Source organism: Phalacrocorax carbo, chromosome 3, assembly GCF_963921805.1.
Source record: "Phalacrocorax carbo chromosome 3, bPhaCar2.1, whole genome shotgun sequence".
In the NCBI taxonomy this organism is placed as follows: domain Eukaryota; kingdom Metazoa; phylum Chordata; class Aves; order Suliformes; family Phalacrocoracidae; genus Phalacrocorax; species Phalacrocorax carbo.
Window position 1 is genome coordinate 79,001,957 of NC_087515.1, and position 21,977 is coordinate 79,023,933.

Consider the following 21,977-nt stretch of genomic DNA (forward strand, 5'->3'; position numbering starts at 1 on the left):
ACCATGTTAAAAAAAAGCCCTTTTAATTTAGTACGGCTTGGGAAAATAGAGCGTTTTTGTGTTTGGGGCTTGGGGTTTTTTTTTAAACTGTGAAAAGTCTGAGCATTAACTGATCTAGATTTGACTGGGTACTTACTCTGTCGCATAGCTCTTCAAACGTGAAGTCTGCAATGGTTCCACACGCTTTATTCAGCCTCAGCTCTCTGCCTTGCACTTTCAGAATCCTTGGTCTAGTTACTATGGGAACATGAACAAAGACTCAATCTTCTCTGGATAATTACTATAAAATTCATCTCTTACAGATAGGAAATGCATAGCTTGATGAATAATAGCACATGATTCAACACATAAATTAGACAAAATGCTGATACAATGACTGCCACTTGAGTGTGGCATCAACCCATATACAGCAATGGAACTTATTAATTGGTCAGTGGAGATTGGGCATTGTGTTCTAAATGTATTCTCTTTCAAGAGAAATTAACTTACGTACAATCATTTTGTTTCTGAGCCAGCTCATCAAACAACTTATCCATGACAGCCTCCACATCAGCTTCACTTGTGCTACAGTGAAAAGAATAATAGAATATGAAATTAATAACACTTGAAGCCAACATCAAACAGCTGCCTGAGCCTGCTTAGCTTTTTGCCCATAAAAAAAGAGAACAGGATGTTATGCTCTAAATACAAACATTAGATTTAGAATACCCTTAAAAGTAGAGAATATTAACTCTCAGGTAGATGATTCTGCCTTATTTGCATACACTGAAAGACTTCTGTGTTTTGAGCTGTTTCCAGTAATGAGGCAATACAGGCAGAGCATATCCATTAACACTATGTGTACACAATGAGAAATAGCGCTTCTGGCTCTATCTTGCATGCAAAATAAGAGCAAATAGACAAGGCAAGGCAGTCAAGCACCTGAAGAAGTATCCTTTGAAATTTCTGAGAGAGGACTTTGTGAAATTAAATATTGAGGCAGCTTTCTGGTGGTGGTGGTGGTGGTGGTGGGGATATCAAGTCAACTGTTTGTATTGATCAATTTGCAAAAGTAAACTATAAAATTCAAAATACCAGCATGATGTCTGCAGTAGGAATTTTATCAGCTTCCCGCCTCTGGCCCCAATACTATTTGGGAAAAGATCAACCACAGACAGTGAAAATGCAATGTATCTGTGCTGGAAGCTGAAGTTTATATTCATCTTCTGGTTTCTACAAGTATTATAAATCAGCCTGATTAGATAATATGTTTTTTGTCAGTGAATGGGTTAGAGGGCCAACTTTTCTGAGAAAATTTCTAGCAGAGTTTGAAAGCTGAGAATAGCCAATTAATGGTACAGTGGACATTAAGCTAGAACTAGGATACAGAACGCTTCACTGAAGTTTGCATGATCTCATTTGGTGTGAAAAGTCTGCTTTTACAGCTTGTGGATGCACCCTAGTTTCATTGCTTCACACGGTTCTAGACCTCCTCTAAATGACAAGTGATGATCAGCATGTTACACAATTACTTGTCTGTTCATTAGGCCTTAAGCACCTTAAAAATGATAACAGCAGAACTGAAACAACTACTTTTTAGCTCAGCTTAATGATAGCAAACCTGTAAATGCAAAGAATTTTGGGGAAAAAAAAACCCCAACAAACAAAAACCCCCAAACTTCTGCAAGTGCCATTTCAAGCACTTTAAAAAACGTTTTCTGAATAGATTACATAAATTTGTTACTTCAGAAAAAGGAGTTTCTCTCAACATTAATATTTGTGTGCTACTTTCCTCTGACAAAATGACAAATGAAGAGGAACAGACAAAAGCAGACAAAAAGCCACAAAAGGGGGGAAAGAGTCCATATATATATATATGTTGGAGAGTATGCACATATGTATGCATATAACTATCAAAAAGTTTGATGCAAAGGCTACAAGAAGAAACAGATTAATATGATGCCTAGGTGGATATTTGCATCTAATTGCCAAGAAAGTTTGTTTTGAAAATAGACACCTGAGACTGAGAACGAGGATGTTGCTTTGATCAGGAACCTTGTAATTGTACTACGCTGATTGCTTTCGGATGGGTATGAAACAGCTTTAAGCAACCCTTAGTTGCATATTTTAAATGAAGACAAGACTACACATATTATGAAGCATCAAGAGGATTTTTAAAAACCATGTGGCGATGATGCCATAACCATTAATAGGGGAATGTAAACATGTTGGACAAGAACATTGTGGGGGGGGGCACAAGACTGCTAAATAAATTTCAAAGATCTGTAGCAAAATACTCTATAGTACCTAATTTTAAAACAAAACAAATCCCCAAATACTACACTAGTTCTGCAGGGTTAAAAGCTCCAATGAACAAGTTTAATAGAGGAATGAATGAGATTCCCTCAGAAAAAGAAAGGATGATAAAATAAATAACTTACTTCCATTGACAGCTACAGATTTGTTTTTGCCCCCCCACCCGCTTCCTAATGATTTACAAAGCAAGTTCTAGGGGTAACCAACATCCTTCCAACAAAAGAACATGAGACAGACTTATCACCAATCTCTGTCATTCACTTGATCACAAGTTTTACCGCAGAACACCATGAAATTCTTCGGCTGGGTACTACTACTGGGGCTTATTCGTATTTCTCCTCTGAGAGCTGATGCCATAGGCACCTTGTTTAGCCTGTTACCCGCTAGAAACCACATATATGCTCTTCCTTTCTTCACAGTATGGACAGCAAGAAAAGAATATGGTAGGTGCTCTCCACAATTATCAAACAGAAAGTCAGAGTGCAACAGGCACAACAAGCTGACCCGTAAGCTGGGACAGCTACACAGACATCAGAACAAGAGCCACAATGAGCAAATCTGAGATAACAGTGGAGGCTTCAAACTACTTCCAAGCAGACACTGCAAACCATAAAAGAAAGTGGAGGCAGGCAAGAATATAGACCAAGAGTTACTTTTCTTGAGTATAGAAGGAGAACCTGCATTTGACCTGTTTTCCATATATAGAATTATTTCATTTCCTTCCAGAAGCAGAAAGTTACCTGTTGTAATTCTACTAAGCAGTACTCTTCCCTCCAGCCAAACAACTATTTCTAACTTTATAAAGTGATAGTGACATACTTAGTTTCAAATATGTGTCACACCAATGAAAATACTGCACTTTTCTTAACAGAAACATGATATTTAAATCAATATTGTATGTTCTGTTTAAAGATACAATGGTTATAAATCTAGTTGGAAGTTATTGTTTTCTGCCTTGCTGAGGCTGTCATTGATTAAATAACATTATAAGAGCAAATATGAGATGGAAAAATATCTGCGATGCAAAGGTTTTAAAGTATTTAAAAAGAAAAAAGAGACGATGTTTCTATTAGGCAGATATAGGCTGCAACCATAGGCACAACTGTGAACGTATTTTTAAATGTATTTATTTGCAAATAGAGAATAAAGTGCTAAAGAAATCTTGTCACGATAAACAAACAATCTGTCAAAATAGGAGAGTGTTGGGGTTTTTTAATCCACAGCACTGGAAACACCCAACATTAAATGAATCCTTGTCATTGGATTTCTATAAATACTTAATTACTTAAATACAATAAGGATGTTCTTCTATTATACGAGAATTGTGCAATCTCTTACAAGAGGATATTCATTACTTTCTAACCATCTGTCACTTCAGTTCTCCAAACACCACACCTCCCCAAAAAATCTAATTAGTTTTTATTCAGTCACACATTATAAATGATGCTAGTGTGGATACTGAAAATGTAGTTTAATGAAGTTAATATCAAGGCATAATGGAAGGCGGTTTGCTGAACAAAATGGACCAGAAGGCAAAGAAAGGAAAAGTCACACTCTGCTAATTCTACTATACATTTTTCATTTCCCACTGACTAGGAAATTATTGGCTAATAAGAAGCAAAAAGAGGGCAAATACCGTATCATAAACAAACTTACAGGTAGTAGAGTTTTCCAGCAGCAGGAAGCACTCGTTTCCTGTAGTCTATTCCAGAATCAAGCTGGACTGTGCTGCAGTATTTCTACAGAGGAAAAAAAAAAAAAAAAAAAAGAGAATAGCTTTCCTCAAGCAAAAGCTGTATTTATTATTGTCTGCATTAGAAGACACTGCTGTAATAAACCATCGGCATGAATATCATCTGCAAAACTGAAATCAAGATCACAAAATTCAACTCTCCTTTACAATTATCAAAGCAAAGAAATAAGCTGGAAATCATTCACATATTCAAAACAAAAAAGTAACCATTTTCAAAAGTCCATCAACTAGAAAATTAAAATAGATTGGGAGCACGGGGAATGAAATGAGGGTGGATATTACGCGTTCTCTCTGGGTAGTGCTTTGTTAGCGGGGGGTGTGAAAATAATTATTTTCACTTTAAAGAATATATATTTAGAAATAGAAAATTAGGAACAGTTAAAGTTTAACAAACCACAATCAAATTCTAGCAACAACTGAAACTATTTCTACTTTATAAGCTAAAAATATTTTTTTCTTTTCCTTCTACTAAGAAGATTAAAAACTGAGTCAAACATCAAATATACAAACCACACCAAGCCTTGCTGCAAAATGGACTGAAGCATAAAGGGGAATAAACAAACCTCTATATAAAAAAGGTGTTTTTTTCGTTTCTCTAGTGTCTGAATTGACTCAGAAAGGGATCTTTTTTTTTCCCCTTTAAACAACCTGTAAGAGTCCAAGTGTGATATAAATGTCTCCAAGTAGTCTCAATAGTTGCTCATGTTAAAAAACTCAAAACCAGCTGCACAAAAAGGTGCTTTTTTGATTCAAGGCCTGAGGCTGAGAGCAAAATTCTCACTAACCTCAACAGGATCAAGATTTTACACCCTCTGGCAAAGGGAACAGCTCTGCTCATCTGTATTACTAGTGCCAACATACACAGCTTCTTGGTGCATATATATAGCTAGAAGCAAAATAAGCTATAAAAGAAACGGGGGAAAAGTTTTAATACTTTAGAAAATGTTCCTCTAGCAACAATTTAATTAAAGCAATAAAACTTTTTTTGTACACAATTCAACACTATTAGAATTCATTGGATTGCTAGAATCCACTAAATTACTCTGCTTCTTCACTGCATTAGGAACTACTAGTTTATCTTTAATACTCTTGTTAAGCATTGCATATTCTGTGTTAAATTTTTCAAAGCCTCCTTGACGACATTCAAATATCAAAATTGGAAATGTCAAATCTCATTTATAGTGACTACACTGCAGGAAAAAAAAAAGCCCCTCAAATTTTAGAAGAACTATCATCAGTGATTTAAGGAACAATGTCCCTTTTGAACAAATGCATTGCATAGGACTTACAGATTACAAATATCTGCAGGAGTGACTGTGATGACTCATTGCACTAATTTTTTTACCCTTGGCTATTACTGAAGTCTCTATACCTATTTTAAACCTCCAGTTTCTCTGCAGAGATACAGAGCTGAAGAAAGAAGGTGAAAAAAAATCATCCTGAAAGCACAAGATCCTACAAAAATCCATGTATCTTTAATGCCGGTAAGTGAAAAAGCCATGCTAATCAAATCATTATCTCGGGCTAAGGCTACTGCAAACACAATAGCATTGGTGCTACAATATTATTATAATCTATTCCCTTTCTTTTCATGAAAGCTTACAAAGAAAGAGAATAACAGAGTAGAAGAAAAAAGTTCCAGAGGCATGTAATAATATGCACAAGGGAGGGAGGATGTTTTAGCTTTTCTTCAGCATCAGTCTGGCAGTCAATGCTAGAAGGAAGATTCCTGAAATTTCACTTAGCGTTTCTTTGCCAGGCACTAATGCTCAGCATCTTTCTGCCTTGTGTTTTATTTTTCCGAAGTAGTAGATTAGCTCAAGTATTATTTTCTTCATGTTAGCAGGGGAAAAAAACCCAAACATATTACTACAGCTATACAGACTATGAAATTATTTAGATTAACTTTAGATACTCAGATACTTAGTAACGCTGTTTATCATTTTGGTTTTTTTCCTGGATGAAATGAATCCAGGAATTCCTGCCTTGCATGAATCCAGCCTCATCTCTTTGGCCTTCAAGATGGGTTTACAAACTCTTCCGCTCTCTCAGGGTGTTGTGTTGCATATAGAGTGAAGAGTGAACACAGAACTATATATACCCAAGAGTGTGGTACAGTTATGGTATGCCTGAAAGAAAAAAGTACACCTGAACACTGTAGCTCGTGTAAATTTATTGCACCGATATTTACAGCAGTGCTCGCGGTTCAGCTGCTAATGACTGCTGAGCAGGGCAGACATTCTGTGCACTCAAATACAGACTGGTACCGGGCTAGATTATGCAGGTCACTGCAGCTTGCTGAAATACTTATCAGCAGTTGGTGCTAGAGTATTTTAGTTCACTTGTGTTCTGCTTAGAGACTTACCACTCCTTAAATGCACTGACAGTCTTTTATGACTTCATGACTTAACATTACAATGAATGAATTCTGAAGGTAAGAACTGTACATGTAAATACTACTGACAGAGCTCTGAAGTAGATGCATTTCTCCTGTCTCCCCTTTTCTCTTTCTTCAAAATAATTAGTATTATCACTATTCAGGAAAAATTGCTGTTATCAGTGACACTAGTTAAGAAGAGTTTGTGTGCTCAAAAGCCTGTTTATGTTTTTGGGCCCTTTTTAAGCTACGAACAGTTGCCTAAATGAAAGATATTTCTTTTCTCTATGAACCTTGCCTTGTGTGTCTACACTAATGTACTACTATTGCTTCTAATGTGATATAACATTACAGAATTTATTTTTAAAATGCACCTCTTAGATATTCTGGGCTACAGGACCTTTCAGCCAGAAAGGTAATAGCAGCACCCCCTCCAGAGATATATAAAATACAGTTGTTATAGTCCTACTGATTTTTAGCTTCCTTAGGAGGCAAAAGTCAACTGAACCAAACATCAACAAAATGGTAAAACAGAATTGATATACAACAGTTTTCTGTAACACACAACGTAAGCACTGAAGTAGGGGCCAGTTAATAGAAAGAGAGAGATACTTCATCCTTCAGAAAAAACATTTGGCATTTTACTATCCTACTTCTTGGATGTTCCCGATTAATTTCTGGTTTTGGTTTGGGAGTTGTTTTGGTCTAAATCTGTCCCATCTTTCAAATACAGTTCTGTCTCCTATTTTTCAAAGCAGCATTCTCAGTCAAATTCTGGTTTATATTTTACTTTGAATCTCTAGCATACTTTTCATCCATTACTGTCTCAAGAACCACTGGCTTGGATCTCTAAGCCAGTTTCTTCCCCTTCCTCCCACCTATTTTTTTGTCCTCTCCAGACTGACGCTCTGTTCAGGAAGGTACTCCAGCCCTTCAGAGCCCATGTTTAAATAAAATTAAAACAGCCACAAGAATTTCCTAACTCTTTTACAGGTTCACATGAGTAAGTATCTACCACTGTTCATCATTAATTATTTTTACTGAGATTCAAAGATTACACACACCTATTCTATTAGGCACTGTATAAATATACATAAAATGGATGGCCCCTGCCATTAAAACAAAACATTATAATCTGCATTAGCAACACTCTCCCAGAAAACGTTCCTTTAAAACACAATTGCTGTTGTTAGAGTATAAGCTTTGTAGGGTAGGAGCAACCTTCTCCTTACATGAATTTATGACAGTAGAGTACAGATCTATAGGTGCTACTGGAAAATACTGTAACCAAAAAAAGAAAAACAAACAAGTGTGAATAAAGAAACTGATCATTAAATGACAATGTGGAAGAAATTAATGCCAACAAAACAGCGTACAAACACACACTAATGCAGGCAACCCTATTTGCACAAACTGAGCTCTATGCAGTAGAGAAGAAAAAGGGTGTGACAGCAGTGCCCGTGAACTGAAGAGCGGTAATGGGAGGACTGCTTGCACTGCCAGGCAGTAACAACCACATTTCTCCTCCAAGTTAAGACTGTGGAGATGGTTCTAAAGGGGGTTTCAGCACATGGTCACCTATACTCAAAGACAGAGTCAGAAAGGTCACAGAGAAGCTATGCGCTGAGCAGAGATCCAAAAGTTTTTCCTTTTGGGGCTTCCTTTGTAGGCCAGGGTTCCCACTGTGGCTCTTTGTTCCTGCACATGTAAGCATTCGCTTCTCTGCTTCAAAGGAGTGCAGAGAGCAAAATGTTCATATCTGTAAATTTTTTTTCAAAAGAAATGCTTTAAATGTTAAAAAGACAGCATATAATCAGAATGTATAATAGAAGAAAATAAAGCACACCAAAGTGTTGTATATGTCCAAGCTAAACACTTAAAATACTACATTTACAAAAATGAAAACCAGATACATGGTTGCACAGTATAGAAAGACAAACACTGCTCACAACTGCAAGAATGAAATCCTGAGCCTCAGAGAGGGCACATATGTGAGTACCACCACATCATCTCTCCCCTCACAGGTGTCAACAACTTTACTCCTGCATCACAGAACTAGAAAATCAACATTATCATTTACAAACCATGCAAACTCGGGGCGGGGGGGGGGGGGGGGGGGGCAGGGGATAAAAAAAAAGATGGTAGGCTTCTCTACATTTTATCCTTAATCTTTTTGCAGCATGGGGAAAAAACCCTACTAGTATTACATACAGAAGTTCTAGTTTCTCTCTTCATCTTTGGACTAACTTCTCCAGCACTGGACTGATTAAACCCTACAGATGTGATTGCATCCTCACACTCACTAATCACCACCACGGAATCCTAATCAACAGCCAAAGAACTAACTGGAGTGCTCAGATTGTTAGTACTTAATTGTCAAAGCCATGACTGTAACTATTGGTTTCCATTTTTTAAGACGAAGATTTAAACTTTCAAATTTCATTTACTTGGGCTAAACTTCTACTTTCCCTTTGACATAAATACTTAAAACTCAAGCTACAGTTAGTCTAGTGTGTTCTTGTGGAACCACCTACAGTTTCAAACAGATCTGTTGGAAATAGAATCTCTATTCTATTGAGATATTTCAAGTCTGACTTACCCCATTCAATTCAAATGCATAAAATTAATTAGTCATACAATTTATTTTGAAGTCATTTATGTATTTATGTATACAACGAACAAATACAATTACAGAATTGAAAACGCAATTAGTAAGTTAAAAATACAGCATGATCATGCACTCATTTCCACTGAAGTGGCAGAAAAACTTTTTATTCCAGAAGGAAAAAAAGACAAAGCCTCAAGGCTCAACTCAAGAACAAACACCTAAAATGACAATCTTCAAATAGGATAGGTAAAATTAGACTTTCAGTATACCTACTGTAGAAAGTATTAAATATTGACTCATACAAACACATTTTTCTTCCTGTAAGCACCTCTATTATTCCTTTGTTGCTGCAATCAAGAATGGTAGGTATTAACATGTTTAACTGCTCAAAATATTAAAGTACATGACATGATAGATCGTTAAGTAGAGGAACAAAGGTTTCAGAAAATTTCAAAAGGCAAAGTTAACTAGACAACCTGCAAGTTCAAGACATGTGTTTCCCATGTGTCACAAAAAGCCCTGAAATACTAATAGATGGCCACTGTTCTATTCTTTACTGTCAGCTCGTCTTGATCAGTATTTTAACAAAGATGGTTCATTCCTAAAACAGTTTCATGAATGTCATAACTACAGTCCACTGTATTAAATACATGCTCCTGGGAGCTCAAATCTTGTGATCAGCTCATGATCCTCAATAATGTGGGTGAGTAGATATCTCTTAACCTTACTGAAGTCCACTGTAAGTCAACCCAATTGTCATTCTCTCCTCTTAATTTTAATGGCATTAAAAAAAAAAAAAAGAACCAACATTTTTAAAAATATCATATAAATCATCCTGTCGGCCCACAGGATCAGACAAACCCTATCTGAGAGCCTCCAGAGAAGGTGTACAGGGACAGAAAAGTAAGGATGCTTCACCTTGGGGTGATTATTACCTTAATTACCACACTTACTGAGTTTCCTCAGCCTTTCACGCTGGGGTCAAACCAGACACCTGCAAACACAGAGATAGCACTGTATCTGCAGTAGCAAACACACTTTCCATATGCGCAAAGAAGAGTATAGTCGTATCCCTAGGCATGCAAAGCTGCACAATTAATACTCTTGGCCTCTGATATAGTTCTTAACAAGCACATCAGAACACCTACTATTAATAACCAAGCCACGTCTACCTGAGAAGTGCAACTTCTAACCACTGTTTCTGAGCAAAAGGTATCATAATTTCCACATAGGTATCATGTTCTCTTTTCAAACACATTCTCAGCTTCTAACTCTTTGTATTAGCTTAAGGAGGGGGGGAAGTCCCAAGCCACCCCACACCCATCCTGCTGATTTGGTCTCCATTAACAATACAGGGGGCCACTAATACTCCTTCCCTCCAGCAAATCAGAAAACAATGAGATTGTTCATTGGCAATAATTCTTCTCACACACTTACATCCACAGCATGTAGACATGTGATGAGAACCCTCAGCAAGCAACAGAGGAAGAGTTCCTCAGGTAAACAGAGTTCACTAGACGTAACCATTTTTATTTCTCATTATTTGACTCTATGTAGTGTTAGATTATCAACTAGAATATTATTTCTTCCTTCTTAAAAAATTTCAAGAAAATATTTCTTCATCCAAAGGGTACCATTACAATTGACACTTTCCCTAATGATTCATAACCGTGGTAGAACAAGAATCCTCTCGAACAAAAACAGTGTGTGTCATGAAAAAATTATTTCCGACCTACAAAGCATACCCACAGGTTTTAACTTTGGCATACTCTCAAAGTCATCAGCAAGTGACAATCACCAGCACGTTTCAGAATGTGAAACTGGTCCAACTGGGACTCATGAGCCAGGCAGGTCTGTCCACAACCTGCTGAGAGAAGTGTACGAAGTTAAGTGCAGTGTTTCCTCTCTAGTGCACTTATAAAAGGAGGTCAGCCAGACCACTAGTTACAAGCAAGCTTGGTACAGGTGCAGGACCTTCAAAAGGCTGCTCCTTTCATCCATGCTTAAAATTTGCAGAGACAAAGAGATGGAGGCAGAGAGAGAGAAAGAGTAGATCATGTTTGTAACACTCCTAGCTTTCTACTACACCGATCCATGGGAACAAGATGCACTCAGTTGGAAGGAGAAAGGGTATCATCAGTTATTTGGTGGTGGATAAAAACTTGGTCCAAGCATTGCTGGGCGTGCATACAGTTTTTGTCTCCCTGTTCAGATGTTGTTGAAACAGTAGACTTCAAAGAAAATGTCAATGAATCCTCAAAAGCACTATACATGACCTCTGGGGTAATTAGCAATCATTCAAAAGCAACAAGACTAAAATGTTCTATTCTTTATTACTGTCAGCTCTTGTCTTGATCAGCATTTTAATAAAGATGGTTCGTTGCTAAGACAGTTTCATGAATCAGTCATAATTACATTCTGACACACAGTGAATAGTAAAGCAAAACTAAATATCACTTCATCAACCTTTCTAACCTTTATGCAAGTATTAACTGTAAATAATTTTTACACAATCTTACAACAGAAAATCTGCATATTTCTTAGCTTTGTACATACTCTACCCTAACTGAATTTCCTGTGACCTATACCTGAAAAAAAACCACTTACAATCAGGCATAATTACTTAGTCTTGCATGATATTCAGGTTGCCTTTCACAGATAGAATCAACTTCAAGTACAAAAGGCTATTTGTTCTACAAAATAGTGCAATGCTTTAAGGGGTTAACTAAATTTTTTTAGTCTTTTCCCCCATATTCTTTATTACCTGCAATAACAAACTACGGGAAATTGCTACAATAGCCTCAGGCACTTCATGCTTGTTCCAATTTAAACACTCTAACAAAACTAAACAAAAAAAAACCCAAAAAACATGCAAACAAGTTTTGAGGAAAACTTTCAAATTGTCATCCAAGTATATTGTACCATATCAGGAAAACTAATCATGCTTAGGTTAATTTTGGATGACAAACATTTTATTTGTGATTTATTTTTTAAAAGGACCTAGAGCACAAAGACCGGGGAAGTGAAATAGTGCCACATATAATTTTTTAAATTAATCTCTTTCTTACACTTGTGACAAGTACATTAAAACTTTAAACTGAAGAGTTTAGCAGAGATAAATTTAGTGGTAAAACTAATTCAATGGAAGTTGCACAAGTTTACATTACAGCCTTCAAAACTTTAACAACTAAGAAACCCCACTATTCTTGCTACCAGAAGGAACATACGATCTATTGTACAACTTTTCAATAACTTATTTTAATGTCTAGCTACAAATCAGCTACCCCCTAAGAAGAGGAAAAATAGACAATTAACTTGTAAAATAATGGTGCATGATTAAAGACAGAGACTCTGAAAATGTACTGTTCTGTGAATGGTATTTCAGACATTCAGACAAAAGTGAAAGAATTCAGGAGGTACAGATGTGGCTGTGCTGGGTAGGAGACAAGTAGCCGCTCCTTTTTCCAGTCAGGGAGCAAAAGAATGACAGAGTAAACTTCCCTGAAATAAGAATTACACTGAACAGCTCTCCCCATTTCACATCGCTTAGGAAAAAAAATCTTCCTGGCAGAATAAGTATTAAAAAAAAAAAAAGCCAAAACAGAAAAAAAAAACCCCAAAAACAACACAACCCAAAATCAACCCACAAGCCACGTATAACATTTAGTTTTGCTAAAGAACCCGTAATGACTGTAACTTTCAATCTCCTAACAAACAAGCCACGGTGTTCTGTAAAAAACAAATGCCAGGAGTTCACTCTGAATATATAACACGGTGTTTCATAAGCTAAAGGTCAAATTCATCCCTAATACGTGTACTTCACTTGAATTATACCCTGGATGAAGTTACTTGTCTCGACTTCTTTTTTGCCGATTTTTTTTTTTCTTTTAAAAATTTGATTTGTATTTCTTTTCTTAGTATTAGCCTTTGCTCCTGCCAGAACTGTTGGCAGGCAGGGGTGGGAAGTAGTATTGATTTACGAAACTGGATTTCCCAGAATTAAAAAAAAGTGATTAAGATCTAAACAAAGGCTAAAGATGGCTTACGCTTAGCTCTGATGAGGTCCACTACCTCATTACCAACAACTGAAAACTTCTGATGCATTTTGTTTCAAGGGAATCCAAAAGTCCTTGCTGTAAAGCAGGCTGGGGGGTGCAGGGTCCATTCAGTCTTTCTGTATCACAACCATTATGTAAGAAGCATAAAACACTGCCTTTATGCTGCCAAACCACAATGACTCTTCTTACATCAAAGCGTTTTCACCACTAGGGTTTTTTTTTTTCTCCGAAATTTATTCAAGCCAAGGGCAGGGAGACAACAATTCATACACGCTAATTACACCTAATTATCTATTCCTTTTTTTTTTTCCCTTTCCACCAGCTTCAGCCAGTGTTATTTGCTATCTGGGTTTCTCACAACCTCCCCTTGCCCTGTCCATCCAACTCAACAGTAAAGTCTTTGAAGAAAACAGTTGTGGCTTCTTAGAATTTTAACAATATGAGGTTCAACTCAAATTAAATTATTCTATTATTAGTTTTGACACATTTATGTGTTAAATATGAAGGCCTCTTGGTTTATTTGGCAAATTCCTCACATCTCTTCATGGCTAGAATTGCTGGTAACACCCTCTCTTGTAGGAGCTTCTCCTCATGCTTTCTTTTCATGATCTAAATGAAATGTTTATTGGATTAAAGTTCTTCTCTGTAGACCTCCACGGTGGCCTGTGACAAAGAGCTTAAAAGCTTTATTAATTGGCTCGGGCTTTTTGGGGGGAGGCAGGACCTCATTTCACATTACATCACAAGCAAATAAAACTGCCACGTGCAATTAGACTAATTTACCCTGATACAGCAGGAATCAACTATTCTATATGTATGATATGCTTTGATTTACTCATTTTAATCAAGGAGTAAACAAACCAAAGCAAGAACGCAGGAAATCCTAACAATTAAAGGAAGTGAGAAGGCAGGGAGCCCGACACTGAGCTACGGTAGCAACTGTTTTATCCTTAGATAAAGTTTTGATCTGCATCTAAACAAACTGCCTAGGAGCAAGCGGGTGTGTGTAAGGCAGACATAGCAGGTAAACTCAACAGCTCAATATCCAGAGAACACACTAAAGCCATAGGTACATTATAAAATATTGTAACAGTTAAGTGCTCTCAACTACAGAATTCCAATAATCCTTGTGTTTAAATTTAAACACACACAAACTTAGAAAGCTGAATGCAGAAAGGGCTGGGGACTTCTAATCTGACACCTTGCATTCTATATACAACATTTTGCTAGTTAACAGCCTTACAAATTTGTCAAATTAAAATTACCCAGGAATTATATTGATGTTCAACACAAAAATACTTGCAATCATGCTTATATTTTCTATTTTCATTTTTTTCTATGTTTAATTAGGTACACTTCACAAAAGATGAGTACTTCTATTACTTGCAGAGAGAGAGAACAAGAACAAATGCTCCTTCTACTTAGGAGTTTGCTTGGTTACATACTAAGAAGGGAAACAAAAGGCCCAACATCTTCAGTAATGAAAAAGTCAATTGATAGGCAAAGCCATCACAATATCAAAGGCCTAATCCCTGCAATTCTGACTCAGGTGACAGTTCACAGGGGTCAGAGTGGCTGACACTGACCTCAAAAGCAGGTTTTAACTATTCAACATACTGAAAGCTGCTGGGCTATCACACCATTAGACTGGAACAAACTGACAAATCAATTTCATCAAGGGGATGACTTTTTTTCAGGGGGTGGGGAAACAGGCAGATCTATCAATCAACAAATCCCTGCATTTCTCACACAGGTGGTTGGATAAAAGCTGAGTGCTCCATCAAAGACATTTTCTATCTACCAAATGCCTTTGTGCAAAACGAACACCCACAATTTCCTTAGGGACAGCTCTAAATGTTTTAAACAATTATTTTTCACATCTTCAAACTAAGTTACTGGAACATTAAAACACTTTTAAATTCCTCCATTTCTTGCTTCAAAAGAAAGGTATATTTTAATTAAAACCAACCAGAGTAGGCAAATAATGATTAACCAATTTTGAGAAAGACAGCAAAGAATACACCCTATAAAAACACGTTGCTTTCTATTTGAGAGGAGTGTACAGTGCTTACTGTTAAGAGTCATTTTAACCAAATAGTTAAAAAAAAATATATATTTGGTCCCTAATAGCAGAAGAGAAAAAAAAAAGTTCACTATAGGAAGCTTACGTAATTTCACGTCCTACTGACAACAGATTCTGGTTGAATCTTTTCCTTTGGTTAAAGCAAAATGCAGGTAGCCAAAGCCAAACATTTTATTTTAAAACTGTACCTTTTAATGGTATACTCACGCTACGAAAGGCCCTAAAACCTCCTCACTTTCAGTTAGAATTTAGTGCAGTGCAGGTCTACTGCATGAAGAAAAACTGAAAAAAATGCAGAAGTTATGTATTTGGTATTTTGACTTGGCATGACTTTTTAAAACTTCACACTATGGTTGCAGGAAACCTTCGGGAACTCAAGAACTGCTCATTTAAGTTATCGTTTATACAAAACAAACTATTTGAGGAGCTTTCCTTCCTGTCTGAAAAATTAAGCATGGAACTAGTCACTGAATTAGAATTAGCATTTCAGAACAGTTAAGGGTTGAAGTAAATGTCTTCATTAAATGCCTGCAAAAATTAAAATGTTGCTAAATTTACTGCCAAATCAGTAACATAAAGCGTGCTTTCTTTTTTTCAGATCTTACATCAAGTTGTTAAAGATACATAGCTTTATTTGTAAGCGAGTTTTAAAATGTTTAGAAAAATTTTATATTTCTTATTGGTTTAGATTAACAATTTTCGGAGTATTTCTGCTCTAAGCATTTGAACAAAGTAACTGTTAGCAATTAATGTTTTCCTTTTCAAGACCTGCCTCTGTTAAAAAAAAATCACTTAGGAGCTCCATGCACTTTAAAATGCTTGGTAAGAGATGCTGCAAGATTAAAAGCTCAATCAGAAGAGACTGAATCTAATTGCAATTATAGAATTAAAAGATTTTCCTTCCTAATACTTCTTATTTCTTTAAATGTCTATCTGTATAAAATTTCACAGACCAAAGAAGCACTCTTATGTGTTGCAGAAACTAAGCTGTGGGGACACACAGGGCAGGAAGAGCTGCCAATAGTCTTACTGGCCTGCCCAGTTACACAGGTGTGGAGCTTTTACGTGGCCACCAGCTGTAGGACCTGGAGCTTTTATGCAGCCATAAAGAGTGGAACTTATCAACTGCACCCCCCACCGCAGGCGTTCAGCAATCACTTGTCCCCAGTAATCTACCACCTACAAAGGCAATACAGACAAACTTTGCAAGAGAACTCTATCTCCCCTAAAGTGCTGTTTCACCTTTTTGCTTATTCCCCAGAAATTGGTTTGTAGTTATCTTTATAAGAAATATGGACCCAAATACAGATACTGGAATGATACAGCCTGAAGGAAATAAAAAAACATCAAGGATGAACATGGGCAATTCTAGGTCCAGGAAAGTAACATTTCTTTTGACCATCTGTAGACAGAGCAAGATTTTTTATAACAGTTACCAGGGTATCTAGGAACAATGCATTCCATTTATGAGAAATGAAAACAGCCTGAAATCTATTTCAAGTGGAACATATCTTCACAGAAATGTACTGCCAATGCTTCCCATTCACCCCATCTTCCCAGGAATATTTAAAGGAATTCAAAGCTCCTGTGTTAAGCTTGAACTACTTGTAGTGCTAAAGCCATATTTTAACATTTATGATCATATAAGTTAATTTCTGAAACAAAAAAATCAATCCACCCATTCACCCCCACTGAACTGCAGACAAAATCCCTGCAGGAGGCTCTGAGCCTAGAGAAAACTAAGGCAGGAGTTAGTCTGAGTCGTCAAAGCCACTGCCAGGGAACAGGTTGGATGAGACTGACACTACCACAGACACACGTGGTTTGGAGTGAGGTAAAGGTAGAGAAGACAGTAAATCAAACATATGCAAGCATCCAGTATAATTTTTTTCCTTTATATTTCCATGTAAAACCCTGGAAGATACCATCTTTACATTTCCTAAAGTCACACACGGAACTATAAACAGCTGAGGCAGAAGCTACTCCAACCATTAACACCAATGCCATGAAACAGATTATACACACACTGGGGAGGCCTAAATCTGCATTTCCCAAACACCACATCCAGAGTATCAACTTAGTTCTATCCACGCCTTTGTAATGTAAAGATCACTTGTTAAAATCTTACTGTAAAATACAGTGTGGGTTTTTTGATTCCTACTTCTGATGTACTGAATTAAAAATGTAGATTTGGAATTTTTTTATTTATTATTTTTAATACCTTGCCATTACCCTTTCATTTTCCAACAAAGGTCAGAGAAGCATTTGTTGATAAGCTTCCTCTGATTCACCTTTCAGGCATTATGTTTTTGGGAAAGAATCATGTTGTATTGATAACATTTATTAACGTGACAATAAAGGCAGATATATTTGGAGCAGTGTTAAAACACAAAGATGTAGGGGAAAAAACAATGACAAGTAACTAGAATTTTAGAAAGGCCCTTGTGAATAGAATGTTGAGCGAAACCTTTTTTCTCCATTCATTATCATGGTAATGTTCATCTACCTCTAGTCTGGGTTGTGCTACTTGTTTCTCTTCGCACTACTCCATCCTCTGTCACAGCTGTAAAACAACCCACCTTTAGGGCTTCTGTCGGCATTCGATCCACAAGGTCCCTTCTAAAAGTTCAGATTAATTTCCCAGCCCTGCTTAGGTGTTCTGTATGCATAAACTACATTTTACTTTTCTTCAGCTAGCCAAAAAGAGAAAAAAGGAAACTACAAATAAGCACATATGATAGATATTCTTTAAGTCTGACCATCAGTGGAATGGAAGAGCCTTACATTTATCAAGGCAGAAAACTAAGAGTCAACAAGGAAGGGTATGTAGAAAAGAAAGATTTGCCATGCATGCTGCATTTCAAAAAGCAAATGCATATGTAACTACTACTATTCTTGAAAATGCTCTGCGATCAGGACCTCTCCTGCATCCAATGCAGTCAGCTACAGAATAAACCCTTTTCAAGAATCTGAAGTGGAAGTGGCTGTTCATTTATTTTTATGTTTCCTACTTTTATAAAGCTATCCAGGTAAGAACCACTTTCACTGGTAACCATCCTGACTTTATCCACAGCCATTCTGAGATATATATGAGTGCCCCATTCATGTCAATGGCACATTAACTTTGAAACCTGGTAATTGCTCAAATGTCAACATTAGACAGGACTTTCAGAGGTGCTTAGACAATTAAGCAATCTTATGATTCTAAAATGCCCCGCTGAAAACCCAAGGCACTGTCAACTGCTGTACTGATGACCACCTTCACAAAAACATCCAACCAATGTATTTATTCAGCAATTCCAAATTTCTTCTACGCCAAACCTACTCTGACCTCTGCCTTAGCTTTCTTTTATCTTAGATATTGATACAGATAAAATTCTTTGTGTGTTTATGCTGGCAATACTTTTGTGAGGCAGGGAAGTGCTGTTATTTCCAGTTTACATGTCATGTCAATCCAGGCAGAGCAGGACACAGGAGCTTTATGCCTGCCCTCAATAACAATACAATCATAGCTTGTGAATTAAAAATATCTGCGACTTGCCCAGAACTTAAAAGTGTGAGTTCAGCATGTGTTCTTTTTAATCACAAAATAAGCACTGACTGTATTGTTCACATCGAGAAAGGATGCTCCACTTTTTAATTTAAATGAAGCAACTGTAGTTTATGGCCTGCTACACCACAGCATGCAGACTCCAGGAAGCTTGCTTCAGAGCTGCTGCTGTTGAACATCACAAGAAGCCTCAAACACACCCATTCACAGAACCACTTATACACGAGAAAGACCCCCCAGAAACAAGGTAACTGAGGGGTACATACCAAATGCTACTTTCCTTACACCAAAGGAACACCAAGTTTTTGTAGCATAATAAATGTAAGATGTCCACAAGTACAACACAGTATAACTGTTATAGGAATAATGTTACACAGCATATACACACTGGTAAGAGAAGTCCTATCCAAACAAACAAGTTGTGCTACCTAGGTCAAAAAGATAACTTTTTGTCACAGTAAAAATGTCCAGCTTTCTAGACATGTTAATTCTAGAGAGGAAGAGTTCCTTTTTGCCTTACCTTCAATTATTTTTGCCCCGAACAATTAAAGCATATACATCTTATCTGGAAAATAGTATCAAAACAATCCTGTACAAATCTCTAATACAGCAGGCAAAATTGAAAAGCATTTAACAAGTGACTTTCCTTACCTTCAGCACAGCAATGAATGGTACAAAATTAGCTCTCTGAAGACCATTTTTATAGAGATCTGAAAGAAAGGAAATCAGTACCATTTTGCTACTTAGTCTTAATCACAATGTCAGCTTGTCTTTTAGTCTGGCAAATAAAACTCAGTGTTGCTCGAGAGAGGAGGAACAAAAGGCAGAAAAGGAGAACTGAAATTGATTTCTCTTCTTTTGCTGTATGAAAATTCAACACATTCTTAAGGAAGAAAGGAACATTCTGAGAAAGTCTGAAAGAGGCAGGGAGTGAAAGATGAATTAAATCTCTGACAACATATAACTGATTTTAGCGGAATAAATAAGACCAGCATCTGTTTCAAAGCAAGGATATAAAAGAGGATTTGTAATGCTGGGTATTATTATAAGGCCAAAACTACGCAACTGCTAAGTCCCAAATATTTGGCAGAGGGCAAAAACCCAATGTGAACTAAAACCATGCTATTTGAATTTACAAAGTGAGTATCATTCAGTGTACTGTGGTATGCTTTATCTTCTAGCAATTCTACTAGGTACTCTTTTGCAAAGCCAGAAAAAGGGTCGGGGGGTGGGGGGTGGGGGGTGGGGAATGACGACAATTGATGAATATGTAAACTTTTGCAAAGTTGCTAAAAAATGCACTGAATTTAAAAAACAATATGTAACAAAATGAAAAATCTGAACTCAAAGAAAAGACAAATTATTTATAAAAACAAACTGCAAAGCAGCATTTTACATCTCATTTATCTCTACATTTTATACAGCATAAAGTTCTCTTCCTTGGAAACTATCCAACTGCCCAACATGTTCATTGAAAATGTTACCACTTAAACTGTATGATGGGCTGCTCTTTTTCATTAATATTAGGAAGCCTTATAAAAAGGCAGTACAGCACCTATGACTAACAGGAGGAATAAAGAGAATACAGACACCTGGCAGAGATGTCACCGAAATTCCCTGTGAAGACCATGCCAGGTTATTAATACCACCTATATTCCCCATAATGTCTGAAGGCTACAACTAGGCTAAAGTTTTTATGCTGTACCGACACCTCATGATGGACAGAACATATCGTATGCCTGAGAAACCAACAGGACACCTACAAAGTTGGATACGTACACAGAAACATCTAGGAAAACCATCAGTGAAGGCAATTCCACACCCTAATTACTAACAAGGTTGTATGAAGCCATATCTCGTTCTCATTCATAACTCTGTAAATCACAACAGCTATACATTTGTTTAAACAGCAACCAATTACATATTTACTTGCAAAAATTAATGAACATGTAACTGTACTACAAGACAGCTACTTCTGTTAGTTGTTCTTGTTAGTAAAGGCTGTGAGTTTTGTATTATGCCTCTCTTTTCTGCGGAAGAGAAAAACAAACAGTAATTTTGGTGGAGAAATGAAGCCAGGATTTGTCAAACACTGTGCCTCAGTATCTTCCCTCATATTCCCCTGGGGCAGAAGTTTTACATGGTTAAGCATATCATTAATGGTCAGCAGATGGGTACATCTGCTCTCTAATTAAAAAGGCACTTTTCCCCTTTGTATTCACCAAAAACTAATCTCTCGAGTCAGTCTTAAACCTTGATGAAGCATACTACACTAACCCACCTCTCTTTCCTGCAGGAGGATTTCAGACACACACAGCATGCGTGTAGGGGTAGTGAGGAAGGAAGAAGAGACGAGCATTGACCAACATCTGGACTGCAAAATAGCTCAGTTCTGGAGATGCCATTCTTGACATTCTCTGTTGGGTAGCTAGTAGAAGCGGATGTCTTTCAGGTTGACACAGTAACTTGGCATGGATTAAAAAACCCCATACAATGATAATGGTCACAAACGGAGATCTCAATTTAAGGTGTGGGATACAAACCCCAGGTTACAATGAAAATCTCTCCTGAACTTTAAAGAGCAGTGCTTCAAAAAACAAAGGGGTGGTTCTGAACTGAGTACGGCACCAGCGTCCAGCTTATCTATAGTTAACTCAACTACAGCAGTTATGATTTCATCTTGTTTGCTCAAACAAAGAAAATAAACCAGTGGGAAATTATTTCCTCCTTTAGTAAAACATCTGAATGTTTTATTTTTTTATTTTTTTTTTAAAGATAAAGTGCATTGTAAATCGTTAGTGATTCTCTTTTACACAATTAATTTGGATAGAAAAAATTAACTGGTAGTTACAGTTAACACCGTGACTCTTCAGTACTTTTTGCAAACATCTGAAATGAATCAAAGTTTCATAAAAGTTGCTTAGAAATTATGCATTATGCTAACTGCTAATGCTACACCGTAACAAACATTTTTCTCCTCTACAAAAAATTATAATTACTGCTTGCTTAAACCCATTTAAAAACCCCTTGCTTAAGATCTGGAGACTTTGTAGAAGGATCTACCCAGCTATTCACTATCTAAAAATATTGTTAGAAATGGAAACAACTCTCCACCTACGTAATTCCCAGTGAGTGACCTCAAACCAGGCGGTGAGATTGGCATCTTGATAAGAGGTTCTGCTTTTTGCTGGTGGACCAAGTCTCCAAGTTTCCAAGTTAAAAACTGGGAAGGATTGTACTCTCATTCCCCCTC

The 21,977-nt window shown here is 36.9% G+C and overlaps 1 protein-coding gene across 1 annotated transcript in view; it reads right to left on the minus strand.

Annotated features, from left to right (window-relative positions):
- Positions 1-21,977, minus strand: part of AFG1L (AFG1 like ATPase) — a 74,205-nt gene that overhangs the window by 25,786 nt on the left and 26,442 nt on the right. Inside the window, exons 7-10 of the mRNA XM_064447504.1 lie at positions 19,376-19,434; positions 3,952-4,034; positions 494-564; positions 137-237 (exon numbers count right to left, since the gene is read on the minus strand). Coding sequence (XP_064303574.1) covers positions 137-237; positions 494-564; positions 3,952-4,034; positions 19,376-19,434 — 314 coding nt within the window. The remainder of the gene's footprint in view (positions 1-136; positions 238-493; positions 565-3,951; positions 4,035-19,375; positions 19,435-21,977) is intronic.